Source organism: Nomascus leucogenys, chromosome 4, assembly GCF_006542625.1.
Source record: "Nomascus leucogenys isolate Asia chromosome 4, Asia_NLE_v1, whole genome shotgun sequence".
NCBI classification, from domain to species: Eukaryota; Metazoa; Chordata; class Mammalia; order Primates; family Hylobatidae; genus Nomascus; species Nomascus leucogenys.
The window spans coordinates 121,671,377-121,695,811 of NC_044384.1; the positions used below are offsets into that span (position 1 = coordinate 121,671,377).

General features: G+C 38.2%; 1 protein-coding gene across 7 annotated transcripts in view; it reads right to left on the reverse strand.

Moving 5' to 3' along the window:
- Nucleotides 1-24,435, reverse strand: part of RBMS3 (RNA binding motif single stranded interacting protein 3) — an 864,792-nt gene that overhangs the window by 268,389 nt on the left and 571,968 nt on the right. For all 7 annotated transcript variants that reach the window (XM_030812232.1, XM_030812235.1, XM_030812230.1 and 4 more), the window contains exon 5: nucleotides 20,228-20,385. In XM_030812232.1, coding sequence (XP_030668092.1) covers nucleotides 20,228-20,385 — 158 coding nt within the window. The remainder of the gene's footprint in view (nucleotides 1-20,227; nucleotides 20,386-24,435) is intronic.

The window sequence follows — 24,435 nt, forward strand, 5'->3', positions numbered from 1 at the left end:
TTAACTAAGTGAATGTCTGCTGTGAGCCTTTAGAGACTCCGTCTCTGAAAGAATAAATGCAATAAAAGTCTGTTTTCTGTAGCTGCCGGCGCTTAGTGTCAAACCATGTTATGCTGCACCACCCAGCAGTGACAATTCCATTTTAATACACGGGGCACATTTTAACAAGGCAAAGCAGTCCCAGCAAAGATGGCAATATAGGAGCTGCCAAGGGGAAAAGGCTCAGTGTTCCTCATGCATTTTATGTGGAAGCAGAACAAAAGTGAGACTGAGACCCAGAAAGCTCTGGGGGGGAGGAAAGAGACTATATTTGAATAGCTATCTTAGGAAGAATGTGCCCATTTTCTTCTCAAGTTTCACAATTAACCTCTCTGAAATGCCAGCTCAAGCTATCTGGAATCTGGCACACGCTTCAGTTGAAACTGACACTAGCATTATCAAGTGAGTCTGAAAAGACAGCACGCCAGACACAGCTGCCTTTATATGTCCCTTTCAGATGGGCCACTGAATCACTACAACTGCATCTATTCTTCCTAGGCGGTACCTGAAACCCCTTGCGTCCCTCAGAACAGCTTGAGTGCCAGGCCAACCATTCACCTGACAATACATTAATTAGGATCTTACAAGGCTCTAATCATTGTACAAAGCTTCAGGGTTTTCTGTTAGGTCTGATGTTTAAATATAAATACACATTAAAGGTTCTGTTTGACATTCTTTCTTGTCTCAGTACCTAGGAACCTGGCTTCAGTTATTTGAAACACACCACAGAATTGTGCTTCTTCTTCCTTTTTTTTTTTTTTTTAAACAGCTACTAAGAGGAGCTAGCTTAACAGCCAATACAATTCCCACAGGCAAATTACATCAGATGAGAGGCTGATCCAATATTAGTAGAATGTTCTGGGTCAGACTTAACATGCAGAGGTAGAAATGTACTTTGCAAAACCATTTGCAGCCTACCTCTGTCACCTCCATAGAGAATCACACAGTTTATGGTCTTAAAGCAATAAGCATTATTAACCAAGTATTTAAAACAAATCCATCCTGTCATTTATTATGGTTAATTAGAGGTTTCCAGTATTGTGAAATGTTTGTGGTTTTGCAGTCACAGGCTCTGTACAAATTATTGGCAACTTAGAGTATCTAACGTTGTAAGCCAGTCATCCTCATTTCTGGAAAGATTTACGTATGCACAGGGTCAACATTAAAATATTTTTTAAAGTACTACACCGTGCACTCCTTCTGACATTTCAAAAACAAATTATGTCATTTCCTTCTTAATCCATTGTAACGGAAGGAATAAAATAGTGAGTCCCAGAAACAAAGAAGAATGAATGCGATGAATTTTCTTCTCAGTTTTTGCAATTTGTTTTCTTCCTGCCAGGCACCTGACATTCTTAGGATACAAGTGTCTTAAGTACCAAACAGTGAAGCCGAGAGGCCTCCCTTACACGCCCTTTTGTAGAAACCAGAAATTTGGAGGTATCTTGCTCAGCATTACAACACATTCCTCTTAGGAAATTAAACTGTGGATGACAATATTTGACTAATGAAAACACATTCCAGAGTTTGAGGATCACATAATTTCAAGACTGGAAATGGCCTCAGATAGCAACTTCTATATTGTACAGATGAAGCAAGTAACACTAGAAGACTGTGACTGGCTTCCCTAAAATCTAGTTAGTGGATGAACCTGGAATAGAACTGTTGTCTCATGACTTTCAATTGAGACTATTTATTTGGAAGAGATGCAGCTCCATTGCTGGCCTCATGTCATCCCTCCTGATTTTCTCTACTGACCGATGTACTTCAATCTGTTCAAGAGTAGGATGGGTCCTGCTAGCTCCACTCTACCCAGCCACTATTACTTCAAGAAGTTGTTTTCAAAAATGGAATATAACCTGATAAAAGATGTCAAGGGTGATTCACCTCTGTGGTATTCTCTCCCAAAACCCATAAAAACTAGGGGTCCTATCATAAGAAAAACAGCTGACAAACTCAGATCTAGAGACATTCAGAATACCTGGCCAGTACTACTCAAACAAACAAACGAAGTCTAAGAAATTATCACAGATCAGAGCAGGCCGATGAGACAGGACAACTAAATGCAATATGGTAACTGGACTGGATCCTGGAACAGAAAGAGAATGTTAATAAAAAAGTTGGGAAAATCCAAATAGAGTCTGGAGTTTAGTTAATAGTAATATGCCAAAGTCAGTTTCTTAATTTTGACAAATGTGCCGTGGTAATTTAAGGTGTTAATGGGGGAAACTGGGTGTGCAGTATATAGAAAATCTATATTATCATTATGGCTTCTATGTGAAGGTAAACTTATTCCAAAATAAGAAGCTTTTAAAATCATTGTACATTAAAATGATCAGAAAACTACTTTTAAAAATACCAATCTCTGGGGCCCAGCCCAGGAGATTCTGACTTAATTGTTTTGGCATGAGGCCCAGGCACAAAGATTTCAGAGCTACCCAGGTGATTTCGGTGTGCAGCCAGGGTTGAAAACTCCTGTTCCGAAGTTCTGTGTCAGGTATGTGAGATTAGAAACCATGGGCCAAACCCAGTCTACAGGTATGTTTTATTTGGACTGCAAAGAGATTTTGGAAATTTTGAAATGGTTGTCAACATTTGAAACTTGGGAGTTTTCACACGAAAATTGAAATTTACGATTCCTTTTAACAGATGGGACAGTTTAACCCATGCTTTCTGCAGGGCAACTATGACATAATAAAAAATATATTTAGTCTTTTTCTCAGGTTGCTGACACACAGCTTCTAAACCCCTTGGAATTTCCTGAGTGATAGAGGTATGTTTTGTTATTCAGAATAGACTATTTTTAACCACATCTGAGTTTATGCTAATGAGGTCACTCAGGTAGCTTCAGGATGGGGACTGGTCACCAGAAAGACTAAGACTTGATTAGTGGGTTAGAACTTTCATCCCCACCCTCTCTGACTTCCAAGAACTGGAGAGGGGCTGGAGATTGAGCTCAAACACCAAGGGCCAATGAGTTAATTAATCAAACCCAGAGGTTTCACCTAATGAAACATATATAAAAATCCCTAAACAACAAGGTTCAGGAAATTTTCAGGTTGGTCAAGACATTGATATATGCCAGGAGGGTAGTGAGCCCAGAGAGGCTACAGAAGCTACACACCCCTTCCCTGATACTTGGCCATCTGCATTTCTTTCATTTGAGTTGTATCCTTTATAATAAACCGATAAACATAAAGTGCTTTGAGAGTCATTTTAGTGAGTTACTAAACCTGAATTGGGGAGTTGTGGGTACTCCCACATTTTGTAGTTGCTGGGAAGAAATGTGGGTAGCTTGGTGATATGGTTTTGCTGTGTCCCCATCCAAATCACATCTTGAACTGTAGCTCCTATAATTCTCAGGTGCCATGGGAGGGACCTGGTGGCAGGTAATTGAATCATGGGGGTGGGATTTTTTTCTGTGCTGTTCTCATGATAGTGAGTAAGTCTCATGAGATCTGATGGTTTCATAAAGGATAGTTCCTTTCATTCGCATCCGTGTGAAGAGACCACCAAACAGGCTTTGTGTGAGCAACGTGGCTGTTTATTTCACCCAGGTGCAGGTGGGCTGAGTCCGAAAAGAGAGTCAGCAAAGGGTGGTGGATTATCATTAGTTCTCATAGGTTTTGGGATAGGCGGTGGAGTTAGGAGCAATGTTTTGGGGGCAGGGGGTGGATCTTGCAAAGTACATTCTCAGGGGTAGGGAGAATTACAAAGAACCTTCTTAAGGGTGGGGGAGATTACAAAGTACCTTCTTAAGGGTGGGGGAGATTACAAAGTACATGGATCAGTTAGGATGAGGCAGAAACAAATCACAATGGTGGAATGTCATCAGTTAAGGCTATTTTTACTTCTTTTGTGGATTTTCAGTTACTTCAGGCCATCTGGATGTATACATGCAAGTCACAGGGAATGTGGTGGCTTGGCTTAGGCTCAGAGGCCAGAGAGTTCCCCTGCACACACTCTCTTGCCTGCCACCATGTAAGACATGCCTTTGCTCCCCCTTTGCCTTCCACTATGATTGTGAGGCCTCACCAGCCATTGTGGAACTGTGAGTCCATGAAGCCTCTTTTTCTTTATAAATTACTCAGTCTCAGGTATTTCTTCATAGCAGTATGAGAATGGACTATACACCTGGGCACTCCATTTGCAGCTGGTGTGGAACTGAGCCCTTACACCTGTGGAGTCTGATGATGAACAGGTAATTTGTGTCAAAACTGAGTTAAATTGTAGGACATCCAATTGATGTCAGAGAATTAGAGAATCAACATGCAAAAATAAGGTATTTGATGTCAGAAAAACCCACACATTTGGTGTCAGAAAAAAAGACATCACAGCAACCATGGAACAGAGTAAAAGAGCAGTTTTGTTCTTTAAACGAAGCCACTTTGCCATTATTCCTACCAAGCTGTATCAATTGCCAATCGCCAATCCTAAGGCAAAATAGTACGTGCTGTTTATCACTGAATTTGCATTCTTTATTTTTAATAGTTAGGAGAAAAGAAAAATTATTTAACTTAATTTATACAAGGATAGCGGTGTATTTCTGCTTACCCTTTCCTAAATGTCCTCTCTGTCTTGCTCTATGCTCCAAGGAAGTAACCCTTAAATCGACTGTGTAATCTTAGTTCTTTTGTTTCCTGGTTTTCCATTGGGTTCTGCCTATGGAAGCTTGAAAGAAAGAACTTCAAAAAGCAAGAGTAGAGAGAAATCTGAGTGGTTTTCCCTCTTTGTCTCCCTGCTTTGGCATCTCTGTCTAGCAGGGGTTGCATCTCTCCCTGTCTATAGTCCTTCCAAACAGGCCCTCCTCTGAGGCTCTGGCTCTCATTGAACTCTGGAAACACCCCTCTGGTTGCTCCTTGAGCTCTCAGGGTGGTAAAGATTTCCCTCTGTTGCTCCTCTCTGGGAACATCAACGTCTCTTTGCCTTTACCTCAGTTCCCTTAACACTGCTTCTGTAAATGTTTTGTAAATACTCCTTAATTTTCTTCAGTAGAATCATCTGGAGTGAAACTCTGCTTCTAGCCAGCATCTTGATGCCTACACCATAAAGCTATCAACAGCAGAGGAGTAAAAAAATTATCCCAAAGACTGTGTGTTTCAAGAAGCATGTAAGAAATAAAGTTTGCCTTATACTCCATCTAGAAACTACTTCTTTCACTTGGATTACCCGATTATCCCCAGTAGGGACACTCATCTATCTACTCATATAGATGCATAATTATCTACATATATTTTTTTAGCCAGACCAATGTTTCTAGAAGGAATTTTCATAAAGAAATGGCAGAAAATTAAACTTAAATAAATAATCTGAGATAAAGTGAAAATCAAGTATAAGTGTAGAAAAGTCATACCATTAATGACTCTGGAATACATTACCACTTTTAATCAATCTCCCAGCTACAGCCATATTTCATTCCTAGATATTATTGAGAAAAGAAAAATAGCTCAGATCAGGCTCAACTATGTGAGATATGCAACATTTATCAGGCCCAGAGAGACATAAGTACAGGGCTTCAGTCATGGCTGTCTCTCCCCTGAGTACCCATGCCTGGGGGCAATTGTTTAAGGCATTTTTGTTCCTGACCAGCTTTCTCACTCATTATCTTCATATTCCTAGCATTTGTGATACAAAGAGCAATGAATAACCAATTAATAGCTTATGTTATTTTAACAAAAAGTCTTGATAAACAACTTCTCTTCTTTTTTCCTTTAAAGACCCACTTGTAACTATTGCTAATTGGACCGTATATTCAGGGCAACATGAATCTAGGCTCCTGGGTGGCCATCTTCAAGCTTTGAGCTCAAATAATCTCTGTACTTATGTTATTTAAGGTTGACATTTTGGTGACTCAGCTGGGACCTGAAGCAGACTTTCAGTGATCTCCCTTGCTTTGCTGACAGCTGGAGCCCTGATATGAGCATAACTTTCATTCATCTGACCTCACTGGAGTCAACGGAGGTCATACAACTGGGTAAGCCCTCCTCAGATTTGAATGCTCCATTCTTGGTCGAAGACTCAGACCAATTCACTTACCGAAACTGCACACATTCCTGCCTCAACATGGTTGGAATTGAAGCTCTACTGTAAGGTAGGAGTTCCATTTGTTATTCTCTAGAGTTTCTGCTGATTGCAGATTTGTGACTTTGACTTTCTCTTTTTGAGCTAGTGTTATTTTGAATTAATTCTTAGAGTTTTTCCATCTTTTGGCCATGTACGGTGGCTCACGCCTGTGATCCCAGCACTTTGGCAGGCTGAGGCAAGAGGATCACTTGAGGTCAGGAGTTCAGACCAGCCTGGCCAACATGGTGAAACCCTGCCTCTATTTAAAATACAAAAACTAGGCATGGTGGTGGGCGCCTGTAATCTCAGCTACTCGGGAGGCTGAGGCAAGAGAATCCCTTGAACCTGGGAGGCAGAAGTTGCAGTCAGTCAAGATTGTGCCACTGCACTGTAGCCTGGGTGACAGAGTGAGACTCTGTCTCAAAAAAAAAAAAAAAAAAAAAAAAAGGGGTTTTCAATCTTTTATCTCATTTAAAATTTTGGTTGGGGAACAAATAGTTTCTCTCTGAAAAGAAAAAGTGTAATCTTATGGCTTAAGTGAAAAATTTGTAATCTTTAAAATTGGTCAGATTTCACAGCTCTGCTCAATTGACAAATCTAAACATTCTTCTTGGGTGACCAAAATTCCTCTCACTGGGTCTTTTTTATCATTCAAAAAGGAAGTATAATTATGGGCAATCGTACTTCCATAACTAAGTCTAATAATAAAGATTTGCAAGAGCTGTTAGAAGTAGTAACTGATCTCTTTAGCTTTTAGGTTACCAGGGATTACTCTGTACTATGAGACACAACTTGAATTTTGTGTGTGCAATGGCTGCCAAGTCACTGGCAAAAACTGTGGTTTCTGAAGTAGCTGAAATCAGTTGCAGTGAATGATTATAAATGTACGGGGCTACTCATTTTTTCCGGTGTTTAGATAGAAAGACAGGTTTGAACACTTGAAGGTGGAGGAAACACTTCCCCTCAAGGCGTGAAACTCTTCCTGTGGGAGGGTGGTCTGATCACAGAGTGGGCTGATGGGCACTGGTCACCTACTAGTCTTGAGGGAATGTCTGTAGTGAGGTGCATTGTGGAAACATTGCATACCCTGGTCTTGTGGCATTTCTCTCTTCTGGGAGACCCAGGATTCAATGTAAAAGTGGGATCGTTCAATTTTAAATATCTAGGTGCACTGCCTGCTTTTCACATATGTAAATATTAGTCCCCAAAAACTGCAAATGCTTTCATTTTGCTATTCATTAAAGGGCTCAACCCTGAGGTTAGTAATCTAATCAATACATAAGCTACCTTGAAAATACCAGCTATCTAACTAGATTGGTCTCCAAAATATGACTTTCTGGCATTTAGGTGGCTATTTTGAAACTCTTTGTCAAATAAATTTACATAAATAAAGGAAATCTCCATTTGTAGGAGCATCTGCCTTGCTCCACCTAAGCTGCTAGAAACTTTTATGACAGGAAAAACAGTGCCTTAAAGTTTATAAAACCAACCTTAACTTTTGTTTAAGATATTTTTACTGGTAATCTTATCTTGACTGGGCCCTTACCTATGCCCTTCTTTGTCTCAGTAAATAAAGGTGTTTAGATCCAAGTTCTGTGCCTTTGGGATGTAAATTTTCACCTAAGAGTCATGTTTTTGCAATTGTAAATTAAGGATAGCCTAGCTAATAATTGTTTAGGGCTTGACAGTCTAAAGACGAAAGAAACTATTTGCAAACTGGCAACTGGAGAACCTTATAAAGCTATTAATACAAAATTTGCTTCTATGTGTCCTGTATGTCTATATGTTTATATGTGGCATGTGTATGTGACATTTTACTGCCAATATATATGAACAACCTCCAATTAATTGTCTTAAAGAAAATGTAAGTGGTTAAATCAAATATTTTATCAGAAAAATAGAAACTACATACAGACAGGAGGCAGGGAAATACTGGGTAGAAGAGGGTGGTTCCCTGGCGAGGACTCCACCCTCAAGCCTGGACCCAATGCCCTAAATGAGAACTTCACATCTCTGTTTTCCCACCCGAATGTTTCCTTTTCCAAAACCACCCTGGCCTGCCCCACGCTCCACCCTGTACCCATAAAAACTCCAAGCTCCACTGGCAGGGAAGGAGAAAAGAGGAACCAGCTGGATATCAGAGAGAAGCAGCTTGACTTCAGAGGGATGGCTTGACAGCAGAATTTCATAGAAGTTCTGCCACAGATGGCCCAACTCCAGGGGAAGAGTATTTTCCCACTATATTGCCCTTCCAGCTCCCCTTCCTGCTGAGAACTACTTCCACCACACGATAAAATCCTCTGCATTCACCACCCTCCAAATAGTTCCTGTGACCTCACTCCTCCTGGATGCCGGACAAAAACTGAGGTGAGGGGGAAGAGGCTGTCACGCTAACTCCCCATTGAGCTGTTCAACACTTAAGCCATCCATGGACAACAAAGCTAAAGGACCACACCGTAACACACATCCTCTGGGGCTCCAGGGGTCGTAGGCAACCCCTAGGCGCTGCCATGGGCCTGTACCGTGTTTGTTCCTGCAGGCACCCAAAGGCACTCGCCCCGGCTCCTGCACCAGCTCACCTGTGTGCTAACCCTCCCACGAGGGGTTTGAGTGCTGTGGGCTGCCTAACCGAGCCACCCCTTCATGAGTCCCACAAAGGTACCAAGGGAACTATCCTGTCTCAAAACCCGCTCAAGTGCCTTTTAGTTTACATGATTTGAGTAAATCTTTAAGATTAGTTTAATATTGTTGGTTTAGTGAAAATAGCTGTCTTCTGATCAGGAAAATACCTATGTATTTATCCATAGAATTTTTGCTTAGGTAGTGGCAAAACATTTTAAGCAAGTTGTAGAGGGTTTGTGGAAGATTAATCTTGGGAACGAAATTTTGTGTGTGTTCAAGTTGTCTAAAATTAGAAATTATTTATATGTTTTTCTAAAAATGGAGCATTAACATCAAAAGCACACTGAGGTAAGGCCACAGTCTGTGCCCCTATGCTGCCACAGGGTTTTCTCAGAATACTGATCATTTTTAATAGAAAATTACAAAAGCTTATAAAAGGTTTATGGAAATCTTATTTTGTGAGGTCAAAGCTGATTGAGATTGGACAGATTTGGTCATAACATTTTATTAAAATTAGCTTTAGTATTGATAATACACTAAAACTTGGTTTTCTCCTTAGAACAAGAATTTTCTGTATTATTAATAAGAGATAGTAAAAGATTTGTTTACTTTTTGAGTAAACTGTAAAATAATTAAGTTGCAGGGAGAGTTTCCCTCATGTTGTCTTTATTAGGTCCTTTGATTGGGTATTAAATCTCTTCTCTATCAAATAACAAAAAATTTTGCTTTCTGAAACCTTTGAATTACCATTTTCACAAAATAAATGACTATTATGATGCATTGACTTCTGATTCTATTTGGATCATGTGTTTTAAACATTTTTTAATTTCAATATCAAGTGTTTTAAACCTTTAGTACTTTACGTATTTCCAAAAATTAAATTTCAAATACTAAAATTATCTTTTGATCTGTACTAACCTGGACATAAAAGAGGAACCCCTGGAAGTCCAGGAGAGACATATAATGCTTCTTTGGTATGTTAAAATCATATAGCGGGCATTGTCAAATAAGAAATGCTGTTTATATGGACACACAGAGGGGAACAACACACACTGGGGTCCTTCAGAAGGTGGAAGGTGGGAGGAAGGAGAGGATCAGAAAAATAACTAATGGGTACTAGGCTTAATATATGGGTGATGAAGTAATCTATACAACAAACCCTCATGACACAAGTTTACCTATTAACGAACCTGCACATGTGCCCCTGAATTTAAAATAAAAGTTAGAAAAATACGTTTGAGTTATATTAGTATACATGTATTATTAATATGTATTCCAAAATTATATGAGATTCTTAAAATTCAGATATGTCTTGATATATGCTATCAGACAATTATGATTATATTAAATTGTTTTATGCCACAAAATAATTAAATTTCTTGTCAATTGCGTCAGCTATAGTCCAAAATTTACTTCTTCTTCAAGGAAATTCGTGGAAAAGAATCCCAACAAGAATTCTTGAATAAAGATTTCTGATAACTTTCGAGATCTTACCTTTGGACTAAGTAAAATCTTCCAGAACTCTAATTAAAAAGCTGATACATTAATGAAGATTGCTAACTCAACATCAATCAAAAGTTATTTCAATTTACTGAACTAATAGAGGACTAAAATGATTTTTATGACTTTTTTGTTTGCAACATTACTGACTCTTTTATATTTTGTCTTATTTTCTTCTCAGCTATTCATAGCTTATAGCAACTGGGTAAAGTATACATTTGCAAGCAAAATTCAAACGTTCACTTTTCTCTTTAGCTGATTTCTTCAAAATATGGAAACTAATAATGAGTATTCTCATTTTATGGCAATATAGTTATTTGCATAAGTTCAATATGTTTGTTTTTTGGTAACAGGACACATTGAACACTGGTAATTTTACCAAAGTTTTTATTGGAATGGCATATTTTTAGATATGACCAGATTGCTTTGAGGAATGGAAGTCGACTTTAGAAACCCAATAAAAAGCCTCTTGAAAAGACTGGCATGATACATTTTTACATGGTTCTCTTACAAGGTTCTTGACCTTACGATAAGTAAAGAATATCACTCTGACAGGCCCAGGAACCTCAAGATATTTTGGGACCTCAAGAAGAGAGGATTTTACCCAATTCATATAGGTATTACAGGCACAACCTGACAGCAAATCCTTGGCTTGTTTTCCTAGCCTCACGACGCTTTTAAAAATCTAATTGGAGATTCCTTATGAAAAAGTTCTAGCAAAGCCAACTTAAAGGAGCCTATATGGCCATTCGTTATTCTTGTTACACTTTATACAAATAATCAGGCCAAGAACACTACTAAAACTTATTTTGCAAATAAATTGATCAGACTAAGAATTATCCTTGGTTTACGTGGGGAACTGGAGAGAGAAAAATCATGTTTCAGAAGAAAACTATAGCACACCTGCTATTAGATTCCAGCACTGACTATTGTTTTTGAGTTTTTATGATTTTCCTATATTTTAGACTAAATCCAGAATTATTTCCTAGCTATGAGTCTCTAAAGGACAGGGGTTTAATTTTCTTCTGGATGTTTTCAGTGGACTCACCAGTGGAACAGGTTTCTTTTTTCATTCTGGAATACGTGTTCTCTTTTTGATTGTAATCCTTATGTGCAATATGTATCTCTCATTGTTTTACTGCTTCTGAGAAAATTAAGGTCATAATATTCTAAGGACCAGGATGATTCAACAAGTGACAGCAACTATATAAATAAGTTGACTGAGATTTGGCTAAAGTCTCATTTTTGCCACCCTGTGATACCATTCCAATTCAGCTTTAGGCACACTTAAAATTTCTTACTGAGATGTATTCTCTCCCCTGCCCTTTCCCCACACACCCACCTGGGTGGGACAGGACCATTTGAGAATGAACCTTCCTAATGATGTAGGACTAAGGAGTCAAAATGCTTTTAGTTCATCTACTATGCTTTCTTCAAAACATCTTGATGAAATGGAGGGAAATGAGATAACTCAGATCAGGGTGAGCTATGTGAGGTATGCAAAATTTATCCAACCCAGAGAGCCATGAGTTTGAGACTTTCAGTCGTGCCCCTCCTCACAGCATCCATGCCCAGGGTAATTTTTTAAAGGCATTTTTGTTCCTAATTAGCTGCCTCTACCATTATCTTCATGTTTTTGGAATCTGTGATACAAAGAACCATGAATAGCCAATCAATAGCTTATATTACTTTAATGTATATTCTTAGTAAAAACTTAAAAACTGCTTCTTTTTTCCTTTCAAGACGCACTTGTAACTACTGCTAATTGGACTGTATATCCAGGGCAACTTGAATCTACTCTCCTGAGTGGCCATCTTCAAGCTCTGAGCTCAAATAAACTCTGTACTTAATCATATTTTCTGAATCTCATTATTTAAGACTGACATTATTACCTTTTACACCTCTTTCCCTTACTCAATGTTTCACAATTTTGTTTCCGTTCTATTTCCCAAACATGCCAAACTTGGCCCCACCTTAGATTTTCTACTTCCTTTTCTCTTTGCCAGGATTGTTCTCTTCCCTCCCTACTCCCACTAAGAGATTTTCTTGGCTGGTTCTTTCTGATTTGTATTTTAGTTTCAATGTTCCCTCTGAAGACAGAACATCATTCTCTTACCTCTTGCTTCCTATTGCCCCATACTCTCTATTACACCCCTATGTTTGGGGTGTTTTTGTAATACTTTCATTATCTGATGTTTGATTATTTGTTTATTACATACTTATTGTCATCTCCCTGATAGAGGCAGGAGGCAGACAAATACCTAGGCAGATAGGGAAGGGTCCCTGGTGAAAACTCACCTTCAAGCCTAAAACAGCCTGAAGGCTGAAAGACATGACTGCTGGTTCCAATTGAAACCTGTGACCCAGAGGGACAATTCTGCCCCTGTTTGCCCGCTCTTTCCCGATTGATTCTTTCTGAATAATGCCTTTTAACCAATTGAATGTTGCCTTTTCCAATACTACCTAGGGCTATACTACCACACTCTTTGCTGAGAGTTTTCCTTTCACTTAATAAATTCCGCCCTTCTCACCCTTCAATGTATCCATATGCCTAATTTTTCCTGGTCATGAGAAAAGAACCCAGATTTAGTTGAACTAAGGAGCAAAAATCCTGCATCATCCCCAATCCAGTAGAATGTTGGTCTCTAAAAGCAGATTTTTTGTGGGTCTATGTACATCTCTGAATTACTTCGTCTATAACAATTACTGGAATATTGACCAAGCCAGTATTGGATAATAGTGACCTGACATATATATATAGATCTCTATCTATCTATCTATCTATCTATCATCTATCTAGATATATGTCAGGAAAAGAGGCTCAGAGAGTTTATATAACTGCCCCAAGAACACAAGTAACAGGTGCAGAACTAAGTGTAAGCTATTTCAGACCCATGTAGAACCATGTTTATAACCATAGAGATACAGAGAATAAATGTATTGGCCCAATTCACAGAAAGCTGAAAGTGTAGAAAATATACTAAATAAAAGAGGCTCAAATTTGTGGTCCAAACGATATTGGGCTATATTTCCACCTCTTACTTTTCTATTGGCCAGAAGCAGACTAGCTACCTCCAATGTCCCCACTTTTCTCGATGCTCCAATAGTCCTTGACATGCTTTGTGTTTACAGCAGGTACAGGCCAAAGACATGTTATGAGCCCTGAGCATACTGAATGGCCACCAGTTCTAATCTGGAGGTAACAAAGCTCCCCCAATTCCATTTTATATAGGTAAGCAACTTTTCAGAACTCTCTTCCCATTTCACAGAGGGCATTATTTCGTATGTGGTCATTTTTATTTTACAATAATAAAGCAATAAAGTATATACTGTATCTCCTTCGTCAGGTTTTTATAAAGGCATATATACAACAAGACTGGAGTCTCGGAAATTTCAGAATAACAAATTATTTGATGCAATTTATTTGTTTGGTTGGTTCACTGGTTAGTTAGGGTTTTGAAACCCAGGGCTCTGAATATATGAAAAAGAAAATAGAATGTTCAACACTCTCCAGCTGTGATTTCGACTTTCTGATGGTAAGAGAAAGACAAAGAGGCAAGGAGAAGGAACAAGATGAGACACACAAAAGAAGAACAAAGATGAAGAAGCTGCAGGGGGTCCAGGAGTATACTTTCCAGCAGACCACATCTGATGGCAATTAGAAGAAGAATTAAAATTACCAAAAAGAATGAAACATACAACCTTTATTCTCTTCAATCTCAGAAAACACAATTGTAACCTGTTTCTGTACAAACACAGCTGTAGTTTGGAGATTACTAATCACTAAGTTTATACTTTAGAGATTTTCCTTAGTCACTTTTGATTTCCTGGTTCCATGTGTTTAAAATAATAATGGCAAAAGGATTGCCAAAATAGCAAGGGAGAAATTGTTACTGCAGTGATGGATTCAAGACAGATACGGTCAAAACAATATTCCAAACAATTCCAAACAATTTAAAAAAATTTGATAGACTTGATGGGCATTTTAAAGAGTCATATATTTGCCTTCAAATGAAGTATTGTTATTTAACATATTTTTAAAAATTCCTGTATTTTCATATGATTATTCTGTTTCTGTGGTCTCACTATATTTCAGCAGATGGAAGAAGAGAACAAGAAGTATCAGGCAGTAGAAGGTAAATAAATAACATTTTAATAATATTCAAAGTTATTAGTAGAATACACAAAAAAGACCTGCTGTTTATACTGATTGATATTTAATAAGCAGGTTAGTATTTGTACGCCTATAACCATCTTTTTATTTTTACTTAATGAAAAGAAAGAAAAACTTAAATTATTTATTTAGAAAACTTGCACATTCAGTAGGGAGAGGTAGAACACAGGGCTGCCCATATGTTAGAAGTCATTCTAACAAAGCTCCATGAGAATCAAATTAAGAGTATTGAAGAAGGGCAAAAAATACTACAAAACACAAAGGTCTCTCTGTTCAGCGGTCTCTCACGCTCTTTAGCTCACCAGGGGATAGTAAATGCATTGCTTAAAGAGGTTCTATGTTCCCAGATGTTGAAGCTGGATTAATTGTGAATACTCCCCCCGCTCCCCCTGTCCCCCACCCATCACTTCCCCACTTTGGGTCATTCTTTACTGGCCTCTCATAACACCCTCTCAATGTGATTTTTGCTGGACAATCAGTCTCATGTTTCTGGGAATGGGAAATGGATAACATGAACACACAGTCACGGCCCTCCAGACTCTGGCTGATTTACGCTCTGATCCTTACCCTCGCAGGCAAGGTACTCTGTTGGCATTCACTAGCTCTGCAGTAGTGGGGCTGTCAGCATTCCCACCATAAACTTCTGTTTTCAGAGGTTTATAAATTGGCTATAAAATGCTGCCTGGAGGGGGGTGGATCTTACAAAATTGTTTTAAGTTACAAGAGAGTAAAAAAACACACACACACACACACAAAATAAAATAAAATGTCTGTAATTTCAGACATTATCTTGTGTTTCTGGAACTTTGAAAAGCCTGTAATTTTGCTGTCTGTGTGCCCTACTGGCATTCAAATCAATGCTTTGAAGTTCAGCGTTTTAAATATAAAATGAAGATGCTCCTTTTACTTTGAAGAGATGGTTATCAAAGAAGATTAATGTATAGTTGCAAGTAAAATAATAATTGGGGGGGGGCTCTTTCCAGTCAAAGGAACTTTGGAATCCCTTGTACAGGAATTAAGGACCACATATGATGGTTAAAAGTCACCAATGGTCACATTCAAAATGAAGTCCACTGAAAAAATTATTCAGGTTTTCCGAATTGAAACAGTCATAAATTCAAGCGATAAGTGCAACAATTTACTAGACACAGTTATTGGCTGGGTATTCGCCCAATTAAATAAGCACTTTTTTTTTTCCTGAGACAGAGTCTCACACTATCGCGCAGGCTGGAGTGCAATGGTGCGATCTTGGCTCGCTGCAACCTCCACCTCCCAGGTTCCAGCAATTCTCATGCCTCAGCCTCCCGAGTAGCTGGGATTACAGGCACGTGCCACCACGCCTGGCTAATTTTTTTGTGTTTTTAGTGGCGATGAGGTTTCACTATGTTGGCCAGGCTGGCCTCGAACTCCTGACCTCATGATCTGCCTGCCTTGGCCTCCCAAAGTGCTGGGATTACAGGCTTGAGCCACTGCACCCAGCCAGCATATTCTTTTAATAATGCCTGTGGAACTGTAAACTCCTAGAGGAAAAAACAATTTGTGAGCTAATACTAGTTGGGCTGGTGCTACCATAGATTTTTCTAATATTCCAGTACTCTATCTCACAATTGGTTTATCATTATCATCAAATGTCTTTCTGCATATTGCTATATTAAAAAACAAACCCAAAACCTTAAAGTGATTTCATTTATTTATCATAAGAAATTGGCTCAAGATCAATTATGTGTCAATATTCTAAGTACTGGACAGATACAAAGAAGAAGGCATGGTCTCTACCCTTGAGGAACAGGAAGGGGGATAGTTCCTTATTAGTAATTTTGAGACAGTAAAACAATGTAAATCAGGCATCAACAGGAATCAACTCCACCTGGAAAAATCACAGGCAACTTTAAAGCAATAGTTCTCAAAGGGTGGTTCCCATATCAGCAGGGTCATTATCACCTGGAAACTTGTTAGAAACGCAAATATTGAGTCTCACCCCAAACCAACTGGATCAGAAATTTTAAGGGTGGGCCCAGCAATCAGAGTTTTAACAGATCATTCATCTGAATCCTAAGAACAAGTACTAATGACCTAAGGCAAAGCTTTAGAGTGCTTTTAGAGTCATCTAAAGTGCTTGTTAGTACACAGATTACAGACTACTGAACACCCTCACCACCAGATTGTTAATTCGGTAGGTTGGGGGCAGGAAATTTGCATTTCTAACAAGTTTTTAGGAAGCACTGAAGCTGCTGATCTGGGAACCACACTTTGAGAACCACTGTCCCAAGACATCTTCATGTAATATAATAATTTCTCGCACTTGCTATGTGCTATTCTTGGAAGAATCAAGAAAATGGTGACTGAAATCATCTCTGTTTTGTGGTTCAGCGGGAAAATTTCAGATGAGAAAAGCTGAGTGGAAAAGGGACAGGACAATATTTTTAAAAGGAGAAACATTTGTGCAAGAATTAAGTTGCGAATGAGCAAATTAGTTAAGGCAAAAGCCATAATTGCTTGAGAAAATGCACAGCAAATGTTATACGGAAGTAGGAATTTGGGCAGATCTATTTATGGTACAGCTAAAAATATATTCTCACCCCATCAAATTAGGTTAATCATATGGGATTCTGCTCCTCAAAATTTAAAATCTAAGATACATGGATAATGAAATACTTTTTCTGTGTCGGTTTCCTGGCTTCTTTCAAAAGATAGACTCACACTTCATTTTTATTTCTTAGGCATAAGAAATCAGTGGCTTGACTTGAACCTATGTTTGCCTTTTCAGTCCACATGCCACTTTCTGAAATACAGATACCTAAATTTCAGAACTGGAATGTGACTGCTAATTCATATTTGAAGATCAAAGTTGTAAAAGACCAGTGAATTTAGCTATTCTGAAACTTCAGAGAACAGTAATTATGAAATCCACTAGCCACACACCCAGTCATCCATCCAACAATGAAAAAGAAAACTTGACCTAAGGAAATGTACGATCCATTTGGTGAAGACAGAAATTAAACAATGAATTCATTGTAATCGTGATATATTTTATTTGAAAGAAAAAACAAAACTTTTATAGGAGCTGTAACAAGAGCACCTAACTTTGTCCAAAGCCAAAGATTGCAGGTCAGTGAAAAATTCTTTGAAGAAAAGATGTTTAAGCCAATGCCTGAGAGATGAGTAGGCAGAAGTCAGGAGAAGAGCCATGGAAAGTATAACCAGGCAAGAAGGGCAGCTTGTGCCTGAACATGAGACAGAAAGAGTCAAAGCCAAGAAGGTGAGCAATATCAAGAATGATGCTGGAGAGGTTGGCAAGTGAAATGTTGAAGGATTGTAAGCAGGACCCTGACATGATGAGATTTGAACATTGAAGGACTCACTGTGGCTTCTATATGCAAAATGCAATGGAGGAGAGAGAGAGGCTGCATTCAGAGTAGAGATAAAATGTAAAATTCCCACCCTTCCTCAGTTCCTAAAGAAAAACAACTTTGTAAGTTTTACTCTTTCACGATCTCATATACCAGCATTATAGTTCTGCCTTTTAGAATATATATTACTTGACTCTGTACTTAAAAATATGCCTCATTTTAAGCAAACTCTCATTGTATAGAAAAGATAAATGGGAGAGAAATGGTTCAGTCTTTGTGTTATGAACTGAATTGTGTCCCCCACAAAATTCATATGTTGAAGTCCTAATCCCCAATACCTCAGAATGTGACTGTATTTGTAATTACCCCTTTAAAGGGGTACCTAAGTTAAAATGAGGCCATTAGGGTGGGCCCTAATGCAATACGACTTGGTGCTCTCATAAGAAGAGATTAAGACATAGGCATGCACAGAAGGAAGACCATGTGAGGACAGAAGGGGAACACAGCCATTTACAAGCCAAGAAGAAAGGTGTCACAAGAAGCCAGCTATAAAGACATCTTGACCTCTGACTTCTAGCCTCCAAAACTGTGAGAAAATAAATTCATGTTGTGTGAGCCACTGTTCTGTGACATTTTGTTATGATAGACCTAGGAAACTAATATACTTTGTACCAACACATCCTTTGTTTAAAGAAAAAAAATCACTGTAGGTCTTCTTGGAAATACGTTCTCTTAATGAATTTGAAATGCATTTATTTCCCAGCAGGAGTCCAAATGAAGGAGAAACTAATTTATTGGAGAGTTTTTGGAGGGCAAGGGATGGGGGAAGAACCAAGGGAATGTGTATGGTATGTAAAGTGAAACATGACAGTTGGTTCAGTGAACTCCCACATTGCTCAGGCCTCCAATAGCTAGTTGCACACTATTTAAGAATGACTACATTGGCTAAATTCAGAGATCCAAGTAGTGTCATAAACTCTGCCTTGGCCATGAAAATCAACAGTTGTCAATGTCCTGAAAGCCTGAATATCTCATGCACACATTCAAGTCAGGGACATTTTCTTCATTCTGTTTATTTCTATTCAATTCATCAAGCATGTACCTTGCATATGTCTATTGGTTTACTGTGTATACATCATGGAGAATAAGAAGAATTTTCACACATGGTCCACAACCATAACTCCAAGGAAATAGAGATTAGTTAACATATACATGACGATTTGTTATCTTCTAAAGGGAGTTAATGGAAGTTAGTTTGGAATGGTTTTTCTTTTTTCTCTTTTTCTTTTTTTTCCTTTTCTTTTTTTTTTTTTTTGAGGTGGAGTCTCGCTGTGTTGCCCAGGCTGGAGTGTAGTGGCACGATCTCAGCTCGCCACAACCTCTGCCTCCCAGGTTCAAGTGATTCTTCTGCCTCAGCCTCCCGAGTAGCTGGGACTACAGCCATGCGCCACCATGCAATGGCTAATTTTTGTATTTTCGGTAGAGATGGGTTTTCACTATGTTGGCCAGGCTGGTCTCGAACTCCTGACCTCGTGATCTGCCCTTCTCAGCCTCCCAAAGTGCTGGGATTACAGGCGTCAGCCACCGTGCCCAGCCCTAGATGAACAAACTTGTCTGCAATGGGCTGACTTCTATATAACACTTAACATCCATCCATTCATCCATGTTAAATCAGCTGGAGACACACATAAACGTACCAAGCCATAGAGACAAGACTTATTTTTCTTCATTGTCATTGAGCAGTTTCTTTTACTCTGTGCTTTCTTTAGCTTTGTTTTTCATGAAAGCACAGCAGGTACAACTATTTAAACTCCATTCCTGGCTGAAATCCTCTTTTGTAAACATTCCTTCAAAGTTAAAATGAAAATTACTCTTCCTTTTCTTACAATGAAAGGAATACTTTTTTTTTTTCCCTCTTCTGCCTAAAATATCAAAAACATAGCCAGGGCCTCTTAAATGCAACTGGCTTCTTGACCTCCCTTGTATTTCTGAATTTGTTGGGTCTTCTCAGTAATTCCTGTTTCTCTAAATGTTTCCTTTCTTTTATTTTCTCTTTACTGAGAAATGCTAGCACCCTTTTTTGGAAATCAATGCAAAAACATTTAGATGCTTTGTTCACCACATGGGCTCTTTTGCTTTGGTGTACTGGGCATTTATTATCTCTGTCAGGTATTGGCAGCATCTGATTTTGTTGATCTACAGGCACAGAGAGGACCGGGAACTGAGTATGTATGTTATTATGACTCAAGACACATAAACACATTTTACATACATTTTAACAAGCACAATTTATTTATAATTACATTGAAATTCTTTAGCTCCAAGCAAAGATACAGAGGGATGACACATTTGATAAGCTACTTTTAATTTTTTTTTTTTTTTGCATATTCTATTGCTTTGGGCTCTAGTACTAAAAAAGGAATGGAATTTAAAAGGAACAATGAGGAAAGATAGATTACATACAAAGAAAGAATTTTACCTGGCAAAGCCAACACCTCTGCTGACTCCATTAGCGTCTCTTAGTATTCTTGTGGAAATGACATGTCCAAAGGGTTTCAGCATATTCTCAAGTTCCTGCTCATCCATAGAAATGGGGAGATTTGAGATGTATAGGTTTGTCGGGTCTTGCTCTTGTTGCTAAGGGAAGGAAAGTAACAAATGTGGTAAGTTCTGAGTATTGAGAAACATTGTACAAATAGAGAAACTTTTGTTTAAACTGCAATCTAGATAGTAATCTCCAAAATGCTCTTGAAAGTGCTTTCACTAGGGGCATTACTTCTTTCTACTGATGTCTTGTGCAGAATGTTTATCATAGACAAAATGACCAATGAAAGCCAAGCTCTCCACCCATCATTCCTTATAAAGACTAATAAACTTTTTTTTTTTTTTTTTTTTTCTTGAGACGGAGTCTCGCTCTGTAGCCCAGGCTGGAGTGCAGTGGCCCGATCTCGGCTCACTGCAAGCACCCCTCCCGGGTTCACGCCATTCTCCTGCCTCAGCCTCCCGAGTAGCTGGGACTACAGGTGCCCACCACTACGCCCAGCCAATTTTTTGTATTTTTAGTAGAGACGGGGTTTTACTGTGTTAGCCAGGATGGTCTTGATCTCCTCCTGACTTAGTGATCCGCCCGCCTCGGCCTCCCAAAGTGCTGGGATTACAGGCGTGAGCCATCACGTCCGGCCGACCAATACTTTTGATGCAATTGAACTAAGGCAAATGTGTATATTCTTTTTTATTACCATTAACCACTACTTCTATGATTACCACTCTTACTACCATCACAATTAGTTAGTGATATTGCATTTAATGAGAGTTCATAATATGCTAAGCATTGTTCCAAACACTTAACATGCATTATTTCATTCAATATTCTTAACAGATATAATTACCATTTTATGGATGAGAAAATTGATCCCTAACTTATCCAAGTTATACAGCTCATAAGTGCCAAAGTCAGGGCTGAAATCTGGGCCTATCACCAAAGTCCATGGGATTTATTGCTCTGGTCTACTGCCTTCTACTAGACCAACGAGTCTCAAAGTATAGTCCCAGAAATGCAACATCAGCCTTAGCCTCGCCTGGGAACTTACTGGAAACACAATTTCTCAGGCCTTACCACATAACTACTGAAGCAGAATCTGAGAGTGGGCCAAGAAATCTGTGTTTTGACAAGCCCTCCAGGTGATCCTGATGATGGCTTAAGTTTGAGACTTGCCGACCTAGACCAAGCCTAAATATTTATATACAAATAAGATTATGATGTCTATCATCTCCTAATTCAGCAGCAATAATGCTTAAATAAGCTTTGCTTAATAGAATGGGAAACCAAACCACAATTACTAGCATTATTTCTGTGTGTATCAATTTTCTCTACTTTATATAATGAATTAATAATTTAGAAGTTAGTTGTATTTATGTCTCAAATAAAACAGTCAAAAACTTGACAGATTAGTCATTAATATCAAAATATACCAGATATTTAATTGAACTATTATATTTTAACCAAACAAAAACCTTAGCTTCAAGGATAAGCCAGACATTAAATTAGAAAAAGAAATCTTGAAGTCTATAGAAAATGGTATTATGTAACAGTAAAATATCTTTTGTGAAAAGATATCATAGTATTAGATATTTATGGTTTTAAAAACAATAAACAAGTAAAATAAACAAGAATCCAAATATTGTTTCAGGTCAAGAAATAATTTTTGTATGCAACTAAATTTCTGTATTTTTAACAACTCTAAATATTCAGATAGGTTGTGATATTTTTATTAAAACTTGGAGTGAATATGATGTATCATTAGTTTCATTTTAAACACAGTTTACTTTTCAAGCTTTTTAGCACCATGGGAAATAGCAAAAATAAAATATAATCAACCTGGAAAAGATGACTAGAGCCTTAATATTTAGGAATAGTTTACATATAGTGACTGAATGAGTGAAGTCAATCTCCCTCTCTCTTTCTCTGTCACAGACATACATATAAACACACACACACACACACCCCACTATCACCACCACCATCATCAGTATCACCACCAATAACTGTAATGGTCCTAGAGAAAAAACAGAGATAATATTCTTCTTCTTTAAATGGTTTTGATCTTGTTTTTGTTTTTGTTTTTGTGAAGCGGTAAATAAAAAAAAAAGGGACATTTCAGATACATAATAATGAACCTTATCTACGTGTAGCTTCCAAGGTTCATAGTATTTCACCATTCATCATTTAATTTTAATCTTCACATTGTCGCTCCAAAAGTAGTTTGGCAAATATTATTACACTTACCGGATAATGAGGAAATGGAGACATGAAAGATTCAATCTTGCCCAAGAACAATCTAATAATTAGTGACAGGCCTAAAATTAGATTTAGTGACTAATTTTCCTATCTTCCAGTTCAGTGTACTTTCCACAAGTCCAATGTTTCTCAAGCTTCAATTATTTAAAATACCAAATGTTAGAAATTTTTGACAGTCACAGGTTGTTACTTATTTTAAAATTGTTCTAAATAAACATACCTCTGGGGCTTAAATAAATCTATTTTAAAAAAAAACTTTGTAGGCCGGGCGCGGTGGCTCATGCCTGTAATCCCAGCACTTTGGGAGGCCGAGGTGGGTGGATCACGAGGTCAGGAAATCGAGACCATCCTGGCTAACATGGTGAAACCCCATGAAACCTCATCTCTACTAAAAATACAAAAAATTAGACGGCCTGGTGGCGGGCGCCTGTAGTCCCAGCTACTCGGGAAGCTGAGGCAAGAGAATGGCGTGAACCCGGGAGGCGGAGCTTGCAGTAGCTGAGATCCCGCCACTGCACTCCAGCCTGGGCGACAGAGCAAGAGTCCGTCCAAAAAAAAAAGAAAACTTTGCTGTTACCATAACTAAAAGGCCAGTATTACTTGCCATAAATAGAAGGTTACTGTAAAAACAGTGAACAAACTCATGTTTTCAAATTATAGTTTTCAAATTATAGCTAGATACTGTTTGCAGAAGGCTTTGGTGCTCCCGCTTCACTCTCTGTTGCAAAGGGAATTCATAATTAATGGAAGTGTTAGAAGCACACTAGCACCAGACTGAGTCTTTTCACTGGGAAGAATCAGAATTAAAAAAGGATTGAGAAATGAACAACTTTCTTATGATGTGATTTCTGAGTCCCACATGTCTAGAACTACTCAAGTTATACAAGAAATACATGCCCCAGAGCTTTGGAGTTCCTCATCAACCCAGAGCCTAGCAATGAGTGGGCCACAGCACATGACAGTCCTATGAATGGGTTGGAATTTGCTCAATATTCAAGAACCCTTTGCCCTTGATCGGGTTAATAATTACAGTCTACGCCATTGTCTCAGGGTACTGTACAGAACTTAGAATTTTCTCCAGGCATCAGTGCACCAGTTTATCCAAATTCAAAGTCATTTCCAAATTCCCTGAGTATTGAATGCATCGCAGCTGCTCAAAATGGTGTACCATAAATACGCAGAGCTTAGTACATAAGGGATTGCCTGGTAAGCTATTTTCTGAATCCAAATTCAAACAACAAGGCCAACTCTTTAATTTGTATTCACAGAGACAGTAGCACATTGGATAGTGTCATTCCTTAATTTGTATTCACAGAAAGAATATGACATTGGGGAACGTTATTTAAGTAATTCTGTTCTTTGAAATGAATGCAGTATTAGTCTTGAATATATTGGTTGAAAATAGAATTTAAATTATGCATAAAATAAACTTTAAAATAGTACATACGTTTATATTTTTACTTTCAATTTTATTTATATATCAGGTTTATGTAAATGGATGGTCGTTTTCAAAAGGTTCATTGGCACTATGAAACAAAGAACACTTTCCTTTTAATTTTCCAGGAAGGTTTTTCACAAGATAACTGCAATCAAAAAGATCTTTTTATAATTTTTTAACTTAAATTTTTATGGCCAAAGCTCCTGAATGGACCTAAGGTGGCATCTTATCCAATCTTGTTATCTAACAGATGGAAAAAAGCAGAAGTTAGTGATGAGATTATGACTTGCTCAAGGCCACTCAGCTAGGGGAACAGGCTAGAAATAGATGTTAATCTGATATTATTGCCAATTTACAACACTGACTTTATTCTTAAAATCCAATGATTAAAAAATAGGTTGTGGTTCAAAAGAATATTATAGAGACAAAAATAAATATATCTGAGTTCCTT